Here is a 19,923-nt window from a genome sequence, read left to right on the forward strand (position 1 = left end):
ATCTCGGGGTACAGAGCAAGATGGTGGACTAGAAGGCTCCACTGGATGTCCCCCTCCATAGGAACACCAAATTTAACAACTACACACAAAAAGCACTTTCATAAGAAACAAAAATCAGGTGAGCACTCACAGAACCTGGTTTTAACTTCATATTGCCCAAAGAAGCACTGAACAGGATAGGAAAGACAGTCTTGGATTGCTGACACCACCTCTCCCCCATCCCCCATGCAGCAACTGTGTGGTGTGGAGAAATTTGTATGCTTGGGATAGGAGGAGTGCAGCAATTGTGAGACTTCTCATTGAATGCACTGTAACAGCAAAAAGCAAAACCAGGCTGAACTCAGCTGATGCCTGCACATGGAGGGAGCATTCAGACCAGCCCTAGCCAGAGGGGAATTGCCCATCACAGTGGTTGGAACTTGAGTTCTGGCAAGCCTTGCCACTGTGGGCTGAGGTGTGCCAGGGTCCTAAATAAACTTAAAAGGCAGTGTAGGCCAAAAGGACTGCAAGTCCTAGTGCTGAACTGGGCTCGGCACCAGTGGAATTCCGGGGCACATGACTTACTAAGACATCAGTTGGAACACCTAAGGGAGTGCTTGTGCCACCCCTTCTCCAAGCCCAGGCAGCACAGCTCGCAGCTCCAAAAGATACCCCTGCCTTCTGCTTGGGGAGAGGAGAAGGAAGAGTAAAGAGGACTTTTGTCTTACATCTTGGATACCAGCTCAACCACAGGATAGGGTACTGGTCAGGCCCCCATTCTAAGCCCTAGCTCTTGGATAACATTTCTAGACACACACCTGGGCTAGAAGGGAACCTGTTGCCTTGAAGAGAGGGACCCAGTTCTGGCAGGATCCATCCTGTGCTGACTAAAGGGCCCTTGGGCCCTGAATAACTAGCAGTGATAACCATGTAGTATGCCATGGGCCTTGGCTGAGACTCTGAGACATGCTGGCTTCAGGTGGGACGTAGCACATTCCCAGCTATAGTGGCTATAGTGAGAGACTCTGCTTGAGAAAAGCAGATGGAAAAATAAAGGGGACTTTGTCTTGTATCTTAGGTATCAGCTTGGCCATAGTGGGTTCAAACACCAAGTGGGCTCTTGGGGTCCCTGTTTCCAGGCCTTGGCTCTTGGACAGCATTTCTGGACCTGCCCTGGGCCACAGGAGAGCTTACTGAAGGGTGAGTCCCAGGCCTGGCAGCTTTCACCACATGCTGACGGAAGAGCCCTTGTATCTTGTGAACATTGACAGTAGCCTGGCAGTACTCCCTGTGGGCCTTTGGTGTTGGTGGCCACAGGGTGAGGCTCCTCTGCCTGTGGAAAGGGGAGAGAGAAGTGGGAATGACCATGTCTCATGATTTGAGGGCCAGCTCAGCTGCAGTATAATAGGACACCAGGTAGACTTCTAAGGTTTTTGACTGATCCCTAGCTCCTGGAGATAACCTCTGGACTTACATGAGGACTTGGGGGAACTTGCTGTCCTGAAGGGAAGGACAGAAGCTGGGCTGGCTTTGCCACCTGCTGATGGTAGAGCCCTAGGTCCTTGAGCAAACATAGATGTTAGCCAGGTAGTGGTTATGGCAGGCCTTGGGTGAGACTCAGTGCTGTGCTGGCTTCAGGTCTGACCCAGTGCAGTGCCAGTGTTGATGACCACAGGGTGCTTGTGTTGCCCTGCTGCAGGCCCCAGGCAGCTCAGCAGAAAGAGACTTCGTTTGTTTGGGAGAAAGTAAGGGAAGAGAACAAGAATCTCTGCCTGGTAATCCAGAGAATTCTTCCAGATTTTATTCAAGACTACCAAGGTGGTACCTCTACAAGTCTGCAAGAACCATAGCATTACTGGGCTTGGGGTGCCCCCAAAGCAGATACAGCTTAAAACACAACACCCAAGTCCATTAGAGTATCTGGAAAGCCTTCCCAGGAAGGACAGGTACAAATAAGCCCAGACAGTGAAGACTACAATAAATAACTTCAACGTCCAGACACTGAAGAACATCTACACCCATCTACATCATCCAGGAAAATATGACCTCTCCAGATGAACTAAATAAGGCACCAGGGACTAATCCTGGAGAAACAGAGTTATGTGACCTTTCAAACAGAAATCAAAACAGCTGGGTTGAGAAAACTCAGAGAAATTCAAGATGACACAGAGAAGGAATTCAGAATCCTATCAGATAAATTTAACAGATTGAAATAATTAAAAATAATTAAACAGATATTCTGGAGTTGAAAAATGCAATTGACATACTGAAGAATGCATCAGAAAGGCTTAAAAGCAGTTGATCGGCTGGGTGTGGTGGCTTATGTCTGTAATCCCATCACTTTGGGAGGCTGAGGAGGGTAGATCATGAGGTCAGGAGTTTGAGACCAGCCCGGCCAACATGGTGAAACCCTGCCTCTACTAAAGATACAGAAAATTAGCTGGGCAAGGTGGCACATCCCTGTAATCTGAGCCACTTAGGAGGCTGAGGCAGGAGAATTGCTTGAGGCAGAGGTTGCAGTGAGACAAGATCGTGCCATTGCACTCTAGTCTGGGTGACAGGGCGAGACTCCATCTCAAAAAAAAAAAAAAAAAGGCAGTTGATCAAGCAGAAGAAAGAGTTAGTGAGATTGAAGACAGGCTTTTTGAAAATACACAATCAGAGAAGACAAAAGAAAAAAATAAAAATAAGCACACCTACGGGATTTAGAAAGTAGCCTTGAAGGGGCAGATCTAAGAGTTATTGGCTGTAAAGAGGAGGTAGAGAAAGAGATAGGGGTAAAAAGTTTATTCGAAGGGATAATAACAGCTTTTCAAACCTAGAGAAAGGTATTAATATCCAAGTATAAGAAGGTTATAGGACACTAAGCAAATTTCACCCAGAGAGGACTAACTCGAGACATTTAATAATAAAATTCCCAAAGGTCAAGGATAAAGCAAGGATACTAAAAGGAGCAAGAGAAAAGAAACAACATACAATGGAGCTTCAATATGGCTGGCACTAGACTTTTCAGTAGAAACCTTACAGGCCAAGAGAGAGTGGCATGACATGTTTCAAATGCTGAAGGAAACAAACCTTTTACCCTAGAATGCTATATCCAATGAAAATATCCTTCAAACATGAAAGAGAAATAAAGACTTTCCCAGACAAACAAAAGCTGAGGGATTTCATCAGCTCCAGACCTGTCCTACAAGAAATGCTAAAGAGCTGGCCAGGTGCAGTGGCTCACACCAGTCATCCTAGCATTTTGGGAGGCTGAGGTGGGTGGATCAGCTGAGCTCAGGAGTTGAAGACTAGCCTGGCTAACATGATGAAACCTTGTCTCTACTAAAAACATAAAAATTAGCCAGGCATGATAGTCCGTGCCTGTAATCCCAGCTACTCAGGAGGCTGAGGCAGGAGAATCACTTGAACCTGGGAGGTGGAGGTTGCAGTAAGCCAAGATGGTGCCACTGCATTCCAGCCTGGGTGACAGAGTGAGACTCTGTCTTAAAAAAAAGAAATGCTAAAGGGTATGTACTTTAATAAAAAAGAAAAAGATTAATGAGCAAAAAGATACCATCTGAAGATGTAAAACTAACTGGCAATATTAGTACACAGAAAATCATAGAATATTATAACATGATAACTGGTGTGTAAACTAGCCTTAATCAGAGAAATTAAAAGATGGGCCAATAAAAAATTATAACTACAATTTTTTCAAGGCATAAGGATAGTAAAATATAAATAGAAACAATAAAAAGCTATAAAGTGGGGAGACAAAGTGTAGAGTTTTATTAGTTTTCTTTTTGCCTATTTGTTTATACAAGCAGTGTTAATTGTTATCTGCATAAAACAATGGGTTATAAGATAGTATTTGCAAGCCTCATGGTAACCTCAAATCAAAAAACATGGAGCAGATACACAAAAAATTAAGAAACCAAGACATTAAGTCATACCACCAGAAAAAAATCACCTTTACTAAGATGAAGACAGGAAGGAAGAGAAGACTATGAAACAACCAGAAAACAAACACAAACAAATGGCAGGAGTAAGTCCTTACTTATCAGTAATAATATTGAATGTAAGTTGACTAAACTCTCCAATCACAAGACATAAAGAGGCTGCATGGATAGAAAAACAGGACCCAGTGATCTATTGCCCACAAGAAACACGCTTCACCTATAAAGACACAACAGACAAAAAAAGGGGTGGAAAAAGATATTCCGCAGTAGTTATCAGACAAAATAGATTTCAAGACAAAAACTATAAGAAGAGACAATGAAGGTCATCATATAATGATAAAGGGGTCAATTCAGCATAGGATATAACAATTGTAAATATATATGCACCTAACTATTGGAGTACTCATATATAAAGCAAATATTAGAGCCAAAGAAACAGATTGGAAATAAAGAAAAAATTCAAATAATATCAAGCATCTTCTCTGACCACAATGGAATAAAACCAGAAATCAATATTAGGAATTCTGGAAACTATACAAACACATGGATATTACATAATATGTTCCTGAATGACCAGTGAGTCAGTGAAGAAATTAAGAAATTGAAAAATTTATTAATAACAGAAACACGACATACCAAAATCTATGAGGATACAGCAAAAATGATACAAAGAGGAAAGTTTATAGCTATAAGTGCCTACATCAAAAAGGAAGAAAAACTTTAAATAAAAACCTAATGATGGATTTTAAAGAAATGGAAAAGCAAGAGCAAGCCAAACACAAAATTAGTGGGAAAAAAAGAAATAACAAAGCTCAGAGCAGAGATAAATGAAATTGAAATGAAGAAACAAGACAAAAGATCAATAAAATGTTGGGTTTTTGAAAAGATAAAAAAAAAAAAAAAAACTGACACATCTTTTGCCAGACTAAGAAAAAAGAGAGAAGACCCCAAAAGATCAGAGATGAAAAAAGGAGATGTTAAAACTGATACCACAAAATTCAAAGGATTATTAGCGGCTACTGTGAGCAACTGTATGCCAATAAATTGCAAAATCTAGAAGAAATGGATAAATTCCTATATACATACAATCTTCCAGGACTGAACCATGAAGAAATCCAGGGCGTGAAAAGACCAATAACAAGTAATAAGATAAAAGTTGTGATGAAAAGTCTCCCAGTAAAAAGTCCAGAACCTGAATGGCTTCACTGCTGAATTCTACCAAACACTTAATGAGGGTCTAATACGAATCCTACTCAAACTAGTCTGAAAAATAGGAGGAGGGAATACTTTAAAACTCATTCTATGAGGGCAGTATTACCCTGATACCAATACCAAACAAAGACACTTCAGAAAACGAAACTGCAGGCCCATATCTAACGGGGGAACCAGCCCCCTATATTTCAACATAGGTTCTCTTCTATTTTCCCTAAGTGTCAGCCAGTCTGAGAAATAAAGGGAAAGAGTACAAAAGAGAGAAATTTTAAAGCTGGGTGTCTGGGGGAGACATCACATGTCAGCAGGTTCCGTGATGCCCCCTGAGCCGTAAAACCAGCAAGTTTTTATTAGCAATTTTCAAAGGGGAGGGAGTGTATGAATAGGGTGTGGGTCACAAAGATCACATGCTTCAGGGGCAACAAAATATCACGAGGCAAATGGGCAGGGCAAGGTCACAAGGCCAGGGCGAAACTAGAATTACTAATGAGGTTACTAGGCAGGGATTTCCTAATCCTAATAAGCCTGGGGAGACTGCTGCAGGAGACTAGGGCGTGTTTCATCCCTACCTACAACTGCATAAGGCAGACACTCCCAGAGCGGCCATTTTAGAGGCCCCCCCCACCAAATGCATTCTTTTCCCAGGGCTGTTAATTATTGATATTCCTTACTGGGGAAAGAACTCAGCAATATTTCTCTTACTTGTTTTCGGCAATAAAAGAAATATGGCTCTGTGCTGCCTGGCTTCCAGGCAGTCAGACCTAATGGTTATCTCCCTTGTTCCCTGAACATCACTGTTATCCTGTTCTTTTTTCAAGGTGCCTAGATTTCATATTGTTCGAACACACATGCTTTACGAACACTGTGCAGTTAATGCAATCATCACAGGGTCCTGAGGTGACATACATCCTCAGCTTATGAAGATGATGGGATTAAGAGATTAAAGTAAAGACAGGCATAGGAAATTATAAGAGTATTGATTGGGGAAGTGATAAATGTCCATGAAATGTTCACAATTTATGTTCAGAGATTGCAGTAAAGACAGGTGTAAGAAATTATAAAAGTATTAATTTGGAGCACTAACAAATGTCCATGAAATCTTTACAATTTATGTTCTTCTGCCATGGCTTCAGCTGGTCCCTCCGTTCGGGGTCCCTGACTTCCCACAACACATATCTGTGACTATTGATGCAAAAAATCTTCAACAAAAATACTAGCAAACCAAATTCAACAACAATTAAAAATATTATTCATCATGACCAAGTGGGATTTATTTCAGGAATGCAGATAGTTCAACATGTGCAAAGGTGATACATCATATCAAGAGAATGAAGGAGAAAAAACATATCACCTGATTCTGAAAAAGCATGTCATAAAATTAAACATCCTTTCATAATAAAAACCCTCAAAACTAGGTATAGAAGGAACATTCCTCAAAAACAGTAAAAGCCATATATGACAGACCCATAGCTGTTATCACAGTGAATGAGGAAAAACTGAAAACCCTTCTTCTAAGATCTGAAACACAGCAAGGATGCTCACTTTCACTACAGTTATTCAACATAGTACTGGAAGTCCTAGCCGGAGCAGTCAGACAGGAGAAAGAAAGAGGATCCAAATTGGAAAGGAAGAAGTCAAATTATCCTTGTTTGTAGGTTATATGATCTTATGTTTGGATAAACCTAAAGAATTCATCAAAAATGATTAGAAGCGATAAATTCAGTAAAGTTGCAGGATATAAAATCAGCATACAAAAATCAGTATCATTTCCATATGCCAACACTGAACAATGTGAAAAAGAAATCAAGAAAGTAACCCCATTTACAACAGCTGGAAATAAAGTACCTAGGAGTTAACCAAAAAAGTGAAAAATCTCTACAGTGAAAGCTGTAAAATGTTGGTGCAAGAAATTGAAGGCAAACACACACACAAAGGAAAGATATTCTGTGTTCATGGATTGGAAGAATCAATATTGTTAAAATGTCCATACTAACCAAAGCAATCTACAGATTCATTGTATTCCCTATCAAAATACCAATTACATTCTTCAGAGAAATAGAAAAAACAATCTTGAAATTTATATAGAACCACAAAAGACTCGGAATAGCCAAAGCTATCCTATGCAAAAAAAAGAAAATTGGAAGAACCACATGATTGTGATTTCAAATTATACAACGTATTGGCATATAACCAGACACATAGAACAGTGGAACTGAGTAGAGAACCCAGAAATAAATCCATTCATCTACAGTGATCTCATTCTTAACAAAGGACAATCTTGGGGAAAAGGACAGTCTCTTCAATAAATTGTGCTGGGAAAACTAGATATCCATGGATAGAACAATGAAACTGGACCCTATCTCGCCATATACAAAAATAAAATCAAAATGGATGCAAGACTTAAATCTAAGACGTCAAACTATGAAACAACGAAAAGAAAGCCTTGGGGGAAAATGTCCAGGTCATTGAAGTGAGCAAGGATTTCTTGAATAAATACCCCACAAGCATAGGCAACCAAAGCAAAAATGAACAAATGGAATCACATCAAGTTACAAAGCTTCTGCACAGCAAAGGAAACAACAAAGTGAGGAGACATCCCACAGAATGGGAGGAAAATATTTGCAAACTACCCATCTGACAAGGGATTAATAACAAGAATATATAGGGAGCTCAGACAACCTTATAGATAAAAATCCAATATGTTGATTAAAAGATGGGCAAAATATCTGAATAGATATTACTCAAGAAAACATGCAAATGGCACACGGGTGTATTTATCATCAGAGGAATGCAAATCAGAAGTGCAATGAGCTATCTCACCCCAGTTAAAATGGCATTTATCCAAAAGACAGGCATTAAGAAGTGCTTGCGAAGATGTGGAGAATAGCGAACCCTCATACGGTTAGTGGTAATGTAAATTAGTACAATCACCATGGAGAGCAGTTTGGAGGTTCCTCGAAAAACTGAAAATGGAGCTGTATGATCCAGCAATCCCACTCCTAAGAGTATATAATAAATGAAATCAGTATATTGAAGAGATATCCATATTTATTGCAGCACTATTCACAATAGCCTCGATTTGGAAACAGCTGAAATGTCCTTCAACAGATGAATGAGTAAAGAAAATGTGGTACATATACACAATAGAGAACTATTCAGCCATAGAAAAGGATGAGATCTTGTCATTTGCAACAGATGGTTGGAAGTGGAGGTCACTATGTAAGCCAGGCATAGAATGAGAAACTTCACATGTTCTCCCTTATTTGTGGGAGCTAAAAATGAAAATAATTGAAACTAGAGTGATGGTTACCAGAGGCCTGGAAGGATAAGTGTGGGGGAAGGGGGCCTGGAGGAGAAGTAGTGGTGGTTAATAGGTACAGAAAAATAGAAAGAATGAATAAGACCTAGTATTTGCTAGCCTAACAGGGTGATTAAAGTAAAAAGTGATTTTAATTGTACATTTTAAAATAACTAAAAGTATAATTAGATAGTAACACAAAGAATAAATACCTACTGTACTCACAGAAATTAAAAAGAAAAAATTTCAAAAATGTTTTTAGCTGTTTTATTTGGTTAATGAGAAAGTTAACATGCTCGATCTTAAATGTAGAATTGTCTTTATCACTTAGTACACAGTGTTTCTGTGTTGTACAGTGTTTCTTACCCTTTAGATAAGTATGTGTATTATCCTTTAGATAAATATGTATGTTTCTCTCTCTTAAATATGTGTAAACTTTTATACAGAAACAACCATACACTTAATGTGTGTGGATGTAAATGATAAAGAGGCCTTTCAAAGACTCTTAATTTTCCCAAATACCATTTTCATCACAGAACTTTTGCCACCAAACCTCTGATGTCTCCGTATTGCATAGAGAACCAACTACAATTTAACTATACTGTGTGTGTGTGTGTGTGTATAATTTGTCACTTCTTCCCAGTGTAAACATTTCACTTTAGTCAGGTCAGTTTCCACTATAGTCAGTTCCTTAGTCTTATGATTGATTATTCAGTGTTCATTATCTTTTGTTCATGTTATCGTGGGCTTTCTGTTTAAGCACCTTGAGGAAGTTGTTTATCTTTGTGTATTTTTAAAGCAGCTTGTTTCTTACGGTTTCAGTGAATGGTATATTTGGTTATGTTTCCTTTGCATTGAAAGTACTGAGACAGATACATATTTTTAGTTTTCCAGCAAACTAGAGGGAAGTTAGAACAGACGAACTATTTGTCACGGGTTCTTGCCTCATATCTTTGCTCCTTATTTTTTATTTATTGTTTGTTTGAGACGGGGTCTCACCCTGTTGCCCAGGCTGGAATATAGTGGCGTGATCTTGGCTCACTGCAACCTCTGCCTCCTGGGCTCAAGCAATCCTCTCACCTCAGCCTTCCGAGTAACTGGACTACAGGCATGCACCACTGCGCCCAGCTAATTTTTGTAATTTTTGTAGATAACGAGGTTTCATCATGTCGTTCAGGCTGGCCTTGAACTCCAGGACTCAAGTAATCCAACTGCTTTGGCCTCCCAAAGTGCTGAGATTTACAGGCATGAGCCGCTGTGCCAGCCTCTGCTCCGCATTTCCTGCTCTTATTTATCTTTTTGCCAGATTTTCTAACTTGGCTTTTTGTTTTGTTTTGTTTTTTTGGACTTGTTAAACCTCATATTCTTTCTAGGCCTTTCTATTCTTCTCTGTTTTGAGAGAACTTAGACTAGGTGATCTCTAAACATTTCAATAATAAAACAATGCATGTTCTTTAGTGTCCAGTTTCAATATTGCTTCATTTATAAAGTCTTACCTGTCCCGGTAGCCTATATTATGTTGTCTTGCCCCACAAATTCTTTCAGTACTTACTTTAAAATGTAGACATAGGTTAACTTGTGTTTTGCTTACATATATTTGTTTTAATTACTTAATACAATTGCAAGCTCTTTGAAGAATGACACTTCCTTTTTAAAGAATTTAATTACTATTTATTTTTTAATCATATTACTATGTAGCAGTCACATCATAGTAATAATTACAATGACAGTAACCTCTGAATACTAACTCTGAGGCAGACATTATTTTAAATGCTTTACTTATGTCCATTCTCATAATTCATAACAGGATGTTGATGAGATAAGATCTCGTTTCATCTCCATTTCACTGATGAGGAAAGACACATACATAAAGGTTAAGTAAATTTCCTCACCACTAGTGAGTAAACGTAGATGGACCTAAGCAGGGATACTTCAAAACCCATGCACTTATCTGTTTTGCTATAACGCATAACTACTATGTACTTGCTGAATGAATAGAATGTTTTTAATCTTTAATATATGTTGGTTACAACCTTGGTATTTTTTGTACTTTGAATAAAAGATTAAGGATGTTTCACTTTTTTAAAAATGGGGACAAATAACTATCTTAGTAAACTAAATATTGTGATCAATTTTCCCAATTAAGAGCAAATATTCAAATTGCCTACTTTGAGGTATTTTGAAAAATTCTTCTGCTTTTGAAAGAAAATTTGTGACATATATAATACTTAGAGATGGATTTTGATTTGCGGTGTCTTAATTATTATTTCTTACTCATTTTCAGTTGAGTGGTGATTTTATGCAATGGCTTCAAGCCACAGTTCTTCACCAGTGCCTCAAGGAAGCAGCAGTGATGTTTTCTTTAAAATAGAGGTAGATCCGTCAAAACACATTCGACCTGTGCCATCACTGCCAGATGTGTGTCCCAAGGAACCCACAGGTAATGTTTTTTTTTTGTTGTTGTTGGATTTTTTACTGATTTCTATTATCTTTAAATGAGTAGTCAGGTTTTATATACCAATGTTAGAAGAGTAAATTTTATGATGTTAAAAATCATTTGGGGGGGCTGGGCACGGTGGCTCATGCCTATAATCCCAGCACTTTGGGAGGCCAAGGTGGGTGGTTCACGAGGTCAGATCGAGATCATCCTGGCTAACATGGTGAAACCCTGTCTCTACTAAAAATACAAAAAATTAGCCGGGCGTGGTGGCAGGCGCCTGTAGTCCCAGCTACTCCGGAGGCTGAGGCAGGAGAATGGTGTGAACTCGGGAGGCGGAGCAGGCAGTGAGTAGAGATCGGGCCACTGCACTCCAGCCTGGGTGACAGAGACAGACTCCATCTCAAAAAAAAAAAAAAAAATCATTTGGGGCCTGGCGTGGTGGCTCACGCCTGTAATCCCAGCACTTTGGGAGGCCAAGGTAGGCAGATCACTTGAGGTCAGGAGGGAGTTCAAGACCAGCCTGGCCAACATGGTGAAACCCCGTCTCTACCAAAAATATAAAAAATTAGCTGGGTGTGGTGGCGTGTGCCTGTAATCCCAGCTGCTTGGGAGGCTGAGGCAGGAGAATCACTTGAACCTGGGAGGTGGAGGTTGGTTGCAGTGCACTCCAGCCTGGGTGACAGAACGAGACTGTATCTCAAAAAAAAAAAAAAATCATTTGGAAATGATTGGGAAATTGAAATGTAGTTTTTTTCATGTATTTCATGCATTACTTATATAAACTGAAAAAGTGTTGAAAATGAAGGTACAGATTGAAAGCTGCTTAGTTAAAACATGGTACAGTCAGCCCTCATCATTTGCATATTATGTATTTGCAAATTCTCCTGACTCCTTAATATTTATTCATAATCCCCAAATCACTACTTATGGCATATTTGTGGTAATTTGAGTCACGTGCAGAGCAGTGAAAGATTTGAGATACCTGACACATGCATTCCCAGCTGAATTTGAACAAGACAAAACTCTGCCTTCTTGTTTCAGCTCTCATACTATAAACTAATGTTCTTTTTGTGGTCTGTTTTTACTTGGTGCCACATGTTTGGAGCTTTTTGTTGGTGATTTTGCTGTTTAAATTGCCCTTAAGCGCAGTGCTAAAATGCTGTCTGGAGTTCCTAAGTGCAAGAAGGCTATGATGTCCCTTATGGAGAAAATACATGTGTTGTATAAGCTTCATTCAGGCATAAATTATAGCACTGTTAGCCACAAGTTCAGTGTTAGTGAATCAACGATGTATACTGAATAAGGCATCTTTAAACACACAAAACAAGGTTATGTATTGATCAGTTGATGAAACTATTGTGACCAAAGGCTCACAGGAACTGAACTCTTTAGTTTCCCTACAAGCAGTGGCTCAATATTTGCTAATTCAATATTCACAATAACTTTACAGAACAAATACACTACTAATAATGAGAATAGAGTATATATTTTTCCTTCTTGTATGGTTAATGCCACAGCAACATTTATGTCACCTAATTATAAGCCAAAGGATATTTTATCCAGGAGATCCTGCCATGATATAATAGAAAAGAGGCCTACCTCTAAAAAACAGTGGCGTATTAAAGGATAGAAAATATATAATAGAAAGCAGCATAGTTCTGATGTTGAAAAAAAAAGAGTAATTGTACATTAAGGAAAGGAATTCATGAAAGACTTTCTTTACTATTCACTCCACCCTGCAATTGTAGTTCTCAAATTTTGCATATCTTTTATCTCATGCATGTTTTTCAAAGCCTTAGTAATTGATGCTGGCAGCTGAAGATTATTCAATCAGATTGATTTTTTATTAAATCATTTACTGTGGAAGATTAGTTGGTTTGCGTAAGATGGAATCTATGCATTTTTAGTTTTCTAGTGTGTACTTTCAAACATAGAACCAATTTTACAGCATTTACAGAGTTCTCTTGTTTACTTTTTGCAGGTGATTCACATAGTTTATATGTTGCCCCATCTCTAGTTACAGATCAACATAGATGGACTGTATATCATTCCAAAGTAAATCTCCCAGCAGCATTAAATGATCCTAGATTAGCAAAAAGAGAATCTGACTTCTTCACAAAAACATGGGGATTGGACTTTGTGGACACTGAAGTCATGCCTTCATTCTACCTCCCACAGATCAGCAAGGAACATTTTACAGTATATCAACAGGAAATCTCTCAGGTAATATCTAATCTTGGCTAGTTATAGTCAGGTCAAAAGTAATAGAAATATTTTTAGTATGCTTTATTATCGATTTTTGACCAGTAATGTTTGATTAACTTATAGTATTCTTTTTGTTCATACAAATTATACTGTCCTGGGTTGCATTTAATTCTTTGCTTAAATATATTTTAATACATTTCTCTTACAGTAGTGATTTTTCAGAATTACACATTCCAAATAATGCTAAGATTCAACATGAAACCTACCCTGCTTACCAAGGAGAAAATGATTCTATTAGGCCTATAAAGTCCAGATGATTTGTGAGGTTTGAGAAATTGGCAGAATATTACTATTTCTGTGTCTGATTCACTGCATACAATTCTATAGAGCACCCTAGCTCTAGCAGATAGTTATAATATCTCCAGACATAATTATAACTTAATATATTACTTTAAACCCAGTCTGAGAGCAAGAACTGAGTATAGTGCAGAGTTTTAGATGGTCTATAATTCATTTTCAGATTATTAGTAAGTGGCTGTTATCAATATAATTAAAATCATTAAAGTGGTACAGGGGATATTTGTATTTTTATAACCATTCCTTTTTATACTTTTCTCATCAGCAAGCCTAGTTTGAATTTAGCTGGTTTTATTTTACTTACTTTGCACTTTTTTGAATATGGCTGTATTAACATTAATACTATATAGCATCTGGTTCATTTTTATTACTATCAAATATTTTTATACAGAACCTATATATTTTGTTTGCCTTTGTATGTATATATTGCCATATTAACAATCACTGAGATCTGATCATTGAAAATAGAACACAAAAACTGTTTTCAATGATCAGATCTAAGTGATTGTTAAGTGGATGAACATTAATATGCCTTTGTTACCTATAATTTGGTTTTTCTATTTGTGTATTGATCAAATATTGAATGCCTTCCATGTGTCAGGTAGTCTTCTAAACATGAGGATACAGCAGAGAACAAAACTGACATCCATTCCTTCCCTTACAAAGCTATGTTTTTAGCAAGGGGTTTAACAATAAACCCTAAAGCAACCACTAAAATAGCAAAACAAACAATTACAGCTAATAATGGAAGACAGAAATGGAATTTTAAAAATTCTCAATCCAAACAAAGGCATAAAAAAAGAATGGATAGGACATAAAATAAATTTCAAGATGATAATCTTAAGCCTAATCATATCAGTAATTACACCAAATCTAAATGGTTTAAGCATCCCAATTAAAAGGCAGAGATTGTGAGATCTGATGACCCAAGTATATGCTGTATATAAGAAATATACCTTGAATAGAAAGAAAAAAGCATTTGAAAGGATGAAAAAATATACATCATGCTTAACAGTAGTCAGAAGAAAGCAGAAATGGCTGTATTAATAACAAAGTAGATTTCAGAGCAAAAACTATTAGTATGTATAAAGAATGTTATTTTATAATGATAAAAGGGTCAGCTAATCAAGAAGACATAACAGTTTTAAACATTTTTGCCCCAAATAACATACTTCAAAACATGTGAAGCAGAAGCTGAGAATTTTATGGCAAAGTAGCTATTCATAATTGTGGAGATTTCAATACTCTTTCAATAAATGATAGGACAAGCAGAATATCAGCAAGATTATAATAGACTTGAACCATTAACCAACCTGGCCTGACTTTAAAGAGCTCTCCATATAACATAGAAGAATATACTTTTTTTTCAAGTATTAATGAAACATTTATGGACATAGACTATATTCTAGGTTTGAAAACAAATTTTAATACATTTAGAAGACTTTACCTCAAACACAGTATGCTCTCTGACCACAGTATAATTAAAATAGAAATTAATAATGAAAAGGTTCGTGGAAAATCCACAGATATTTGGAAAACAGAACTTTATGCTTCTAAATAAAATGTGAGTCAAAGAAGAAAGAAAAATCAGAAAGTAGTTTGAACTGAATGGAAATGAAAACACAACATATCAGGATTTGTGGGGTGATGCTCAGCACTTAGGGAGAAATTTGTAGCACTGAATGCATATATTATTGAAAGAAGAATGATTTCAAATCAGTGACCTCAGCTTCCACCTCAAGAAGCTGGAAAAATGGCTGGGCGCAGTGGTTCATGCCTGTAATCCCAGCACTTTGGGAGGCCAAGGTGGGTGGATCACCTGAGGTCAGGAGTTCAAGACCAGCCTGGCCAACATGGTGAAACCCTGTCTCTATAAAAATACAAAAAAATTAGCCAGGCATGATGGCAGGTGCCTCTAATCGCAGCTACTCAGGAGGCTGAAGTGGGAGAATTGCTTGAAACTGGGTGGTTGAGGTTGCAGTGAGCCGAGATTGCATCATTGCACTCTAGCCTGGGTGACAGCGAGACTTGTCTCCAAAAAAAACAAACAAACAGAAAAAAGAAAGAATAAACATCAAAGTCAAAATCAGAGAAACAACAGAGAAAATTAGTGAAACAAAAAGCTGATTCTTTGAGAAGATAAACTTGATAAGCCTTTGGCAATACTGATTAGGAAAAAAAGAGAAGATAAAAGTCACCAATAACAAGAATAAGAAAGGTGATATCACTACAGATTCTACAGAGATTAAAAGCCAAATAATGAAATTTTATGAATAACTTTGTGCCAGTAAATTCAACAACTTAGATGAATTTACAGATTTCTTGAATGACACAAAATACCAAATCTCTTTCGAGAAAAAATAGATAATCTGGCTGGGCATGGTGGCTCACGCCTGTAATCCCCGCACTTTGGGAGGCCACGGTGGGCAGATCACCTGAGGTCAGGAGTTCGAGACCAGCCTGGCCAACATGGTGAAACTCCGTCTCTACTAAAAATACAAAAATTAGCTGGGTATGGTGGTAGGCACCTGTCATCCCAGCTACTTGGGAGGCTGAGGCAAGAGAATCACGTGAACCTGGGAGGCGGAGGTTGCAGTGAGCTGAGATCGCGCCATTGCACTCCAGCCTGGGCGACAGAGCAAGACTCCATCTCAAAAAAAACAGAAAAAGAGAAGATATAAGCTACTGGTATCAAAAATGAAAGAGGGGCTGTTTCTACTGATCCTGCAGACATTAAAAGGATAATAAGAGAATATTGTGAACAATTCTATGCCCAGAAATTTGATACCCTAGGTGAAATGGACCAGTTTATTTTGAAAGACACAATTTACCAAAGCTTACACAACAAGAAATAAATATTCTGAATAGGCCTATATTTATTAGAGAAATTGAATCAATCATACTGCTCAAAACAGAAATCACCAGGCCCAGATGGGTTCCTTGGTGAATTCTACCAAACATTTCAGTAAGAAATTATACCAATTATTTATAATCTATTTCAGGAAATAGAAGCTAAGGACATACTTACTAATGCATTTGGTGAGGCCATCATGAAGCTAATACTAAAATCAGACAAAGGCATTATAAGGAAAGAAAACTTTAGACCTCTTGTGTTTTTTTGGTTTTTTTTTTTTTTTTTTTGAGACAAGGTCATGCTCTGTTGCCCAGGCTGGAGTGTGGTGGCAGGATCACAGCTCACTGCAGCCTCAACCTCCCAGCTCAAGCGATCCTCCCATCTCAGCACCCCCCAAGTAGCTGGGACTGCAGGCAAGCACCACCACAACACCACACCTGGCTAATTTTTGCATATTTTGTAGTGACGGGGTTTTGCCTTGTTTTCCAGGCTGGTCTCAAACTCCTCAGCTCAAGCAGTCTGCCCATGTTGGCTATTCATTATTTTTTAAAAAAGAACTCTCAGCAAACTAGGAATAGGAAGAAATTTCTTTAACTTGATAAAGAATGTACTGGGTGTGTCAGCTCACGCCTGTAATCCCAGCACTTTGGCAGGATGTTTGAGGCCAGGACTTGAGACCAGCTTGGCCAACATGGTGAAACTCATCTGTACTAAAAACACAAAATTTAGCTGGGCATGGTGGCGCATGCCTGTAATCCCAGCTATGTAATTGCCAATGGGTTCACCTTGCCTGCTGCCTAGGCAGCTGATTTATTGAGACAGGGGAATTGCAATAGAGAATGAGTAATTCATGCAGAGCTGGCTGTGTGGGAGACTAGAGTTTTATTATTACTCAAATCAGTCTCCCCAAGCATTCGAGGATCAGAGTTTTTAAGGACAACTTGGTGGGTAAGGGGAATCCAGTGAGCTGGCAGTGCTGATTGGTCAGGTCAGCGATGATATCATAGGAAGAAGCCATCTCCATGTGCTGAGTCAGTTCCTGGGTGGGGCCAACAAGATCAAATGAGCCAGTTTATTGATCGGGGTGGTACCAGCTGATCTGTCAAGTACAGGGTCTGCAAAATATCTCAAGCGTGGATCTTAGGAACAGTTTAGGGGGAGGGTCAGAATCTTGTAGTCTCCAGTTGCGTGAGCCGACTCCTAAACCATAATTTCTAATCTTGTGGCTAATTTGTTAGTCCAACAAAGGCAGTCTAGCCCCCAGGCAAGAAGGTGGTTTGTTTTGGGAAAGGACTGTTATCATCTTTGTTTTAAACTATAAACTAAGTTCCTCCCAAAGTTAGTTCACCCTATGCTCAAGAATGGACCAGAACAGCTTGGAGGTTAGAAGCAAGATGGAGTTGGTTAGGTCAGATCTCTTTCACTGTCTCAGTTATAATTTTGCAATGGGGATTTCAGCTACTTGGGAGGCTGAGGCATGAGAATCACTTGGACCCAGGAGGTGGAGGTTGCAGTAAACCATGATCACGCCACTGCACTATAGATTGGGTGACAGAGTGAGACTCTGTCTCAAAAAAGAAAAAAAAAAAATCTACAAAAACTCTATAGCTAATGGGGGAAACTAGATGCTTCCCACTAAGAACAGGATCAAGGTAAGGGATGTCCCCTCTCACTGTTTCTTTTAACATTGTCTTGGAAGTCCTAACTAATGTAATAAGACAAGAAAAGGAAATAAAATATATAAAAATTAGGAAGAAGTAAAACTGTTTCCAGATGAAATGATTGTCGATGTGGAAAATCCCAAAGAATCCAAAAAGAAATTCCTGGAACTAATAAGTGACTATAGTAAGATTGCAAGATACAAAGTTAATATATAAAAGTTAATTACTTTCTTATATACCAGCAGTGAACAATTGGAATTTGAAATTAAAAACCCATGCCATTTACATTAGCATCAAAGAAAATGAAGGCTTTATGTATAAATCTAAATATATGTAAGATCTATCTGAGGAAAACCACAAGACTGATGAAAGAAATTAAATATCTAAATAAATGGAGAGATAGTTCATATATGTGGGTAGGAAGGCTCAGTATTGTCAAGGTGTCTCTTTTTCCCAGCTTGATCAATAGAGTCAAACATAATCCTGATTAAAATCCTAGCAGTTGGTTTTGTGGATATTGAAAACTGACTCTAAAGCTTATATAGAAAAAGACCCAGAATAGCTAACACAGTATTAAAACAGGAACAAAGCTGGAGGACTGATACCACCCAGTTTGAAGTTTTGCTATAAGCTACAGTAATCAAGAAAATGTCATATTGGTGAAAGAACAGATATATGGATCAGTGGAACAGAGAACCCAGAAATAGACCCACACAAATACAATCAACTGATTTTTAACAAAGGGGCAAAGGTAATTCAATAGAGAAAGGATAGTTGTTTGAACAAATGGTACTGAAACAACTACACATCCACATACCAAAGAGAAAGAATATAGACACATACCACCTTGCACTATTCATGGAAATTAGCTCAAAGTTGATGATAGACCTTAATGTAAAATGCAAAACTATAAAACTTCTAGATGATAACATAGGAGAAAATCTAGGTAACCTTGGGTTTGGTAATGACTTTTTAGATATGAAAGAAAAGCACAATCCATGAAAGAAAAAATTGAAAAGTTGAACTTCATTAAAATTAAAAAGTTCTACTCTGTGAAAGACACTGTTAAGAGCATGAAAAAACAAGCCAAAGACTGGGAGAAAATACTTACAAAACACATATCTGATACAGGATTGATGGTCAGGTGTGGTGGCTTACGCCTTGTAATCCCAGCACTTTGGGAGGTGGAGGTGGGAGAATCACTTGAGACCGAGAGTTCAGGACCAGCTTGGGCAACATAGTGAGAACCCATCTCTACAAGAAAAAATTAGAAAAATTAGTCAGGCATGGTGGTGTGCACCTGTAGTCCTAGCGGCTCTGGAGGCTGAGGCAGGAAGATTGCGTGAACCCTGAAATTTGAAGTTACAGTGAGCTACTTCAGCCTGGGCAACAGAACTAGACCCTGTCTCAAAAAACAAAAAGGGACTGGTACCAAAAATAAACAAAGGAGTTAAAACTCAACAACAACAAAACAAACAGCCAAATTAAAAAATGAGTAAAGGGCTTTGAATAGACCTTTTCCCAAAAAAAGGTATAGAAGTGTGCAATTAGCACATGAAAATATGGTCAACATAGCAAATAATTTTACATGATAAATTTTATGTTATATATATTTTACCTTAAAAAATATGAGCAAAAGATCTAAATACCTCATCAAAGAAGATAATGCAGATGGCAAATAAGCATATAAAAAGATGCTCAATATCAAATGTCATTAGGGAATTCCTAATTAAAATGAGATGCCACTACATACCTATTAGAATAGCAAAAATCTAAAACACTGACAACACCAAATGTTGACAAGGATGTAGAACAACAGGAGCTCTTATTTATTGCTGGTGGGAATGAAAAATGGTATGGCCACTTTGGAAAACAGTCCTGTAGTAACTGATAGAATTGCTACCAGAACTCTGAACACTGCTGGCCTCCTGCTTTTCTTGTTACCACACTTCACTTTCTCAGGTATCCTTTCG

General features: G+C 38.1%; 1 protein-coding gene across 4 annotated transcripts in view; it reads left to right on the forward strand.

Moving 5' to 3' along the window:
• The window catches only part of VPS54 (VPS54 subunit of GARP complex), a 118,231-nt gene that overhangs the window by 16,351 nt on the left and 81,957 nt on the right, over positions 1–19,923 (forward strand). For 2 of the 4 annotated variants that reach the window (XM_024242742.2, XM_054547447.2), the window contains 2 exons: positions 10,718–10,873; positions 12,855–13,096. In XM_024242742.2, the coding sequence (XP_024098510.1) occupies positions 10,738–10,873; positions 12,855–13,096 (378 nt within the window). In that variant the 5' untranslated portion in view covers positions 10,718–10,737. Of the gene's footprint in view, positions 1–10,717; positions 10,874–12,854; positions 13,097–19,923 lie in introns of those variants that run through there. The other 2 variants (XM_054547446.2, XM_054547448.2) reach the window with 2 other exon arrangements.

This window comes from Pongo abelii, chromosome 12 (assembly GCF_028885655.2).
Source record: "Pongo abelii isolate AG06213 chromosome 12, NHGRI_mPonAbe1-v2.0_pri, whole genome shotgun sequence".
Lineage (NCBI taxonomy): Eukaryota > Metazoa > Chordata > Mammalia > Primates > Hominidae > Pongo > Pongo abelii.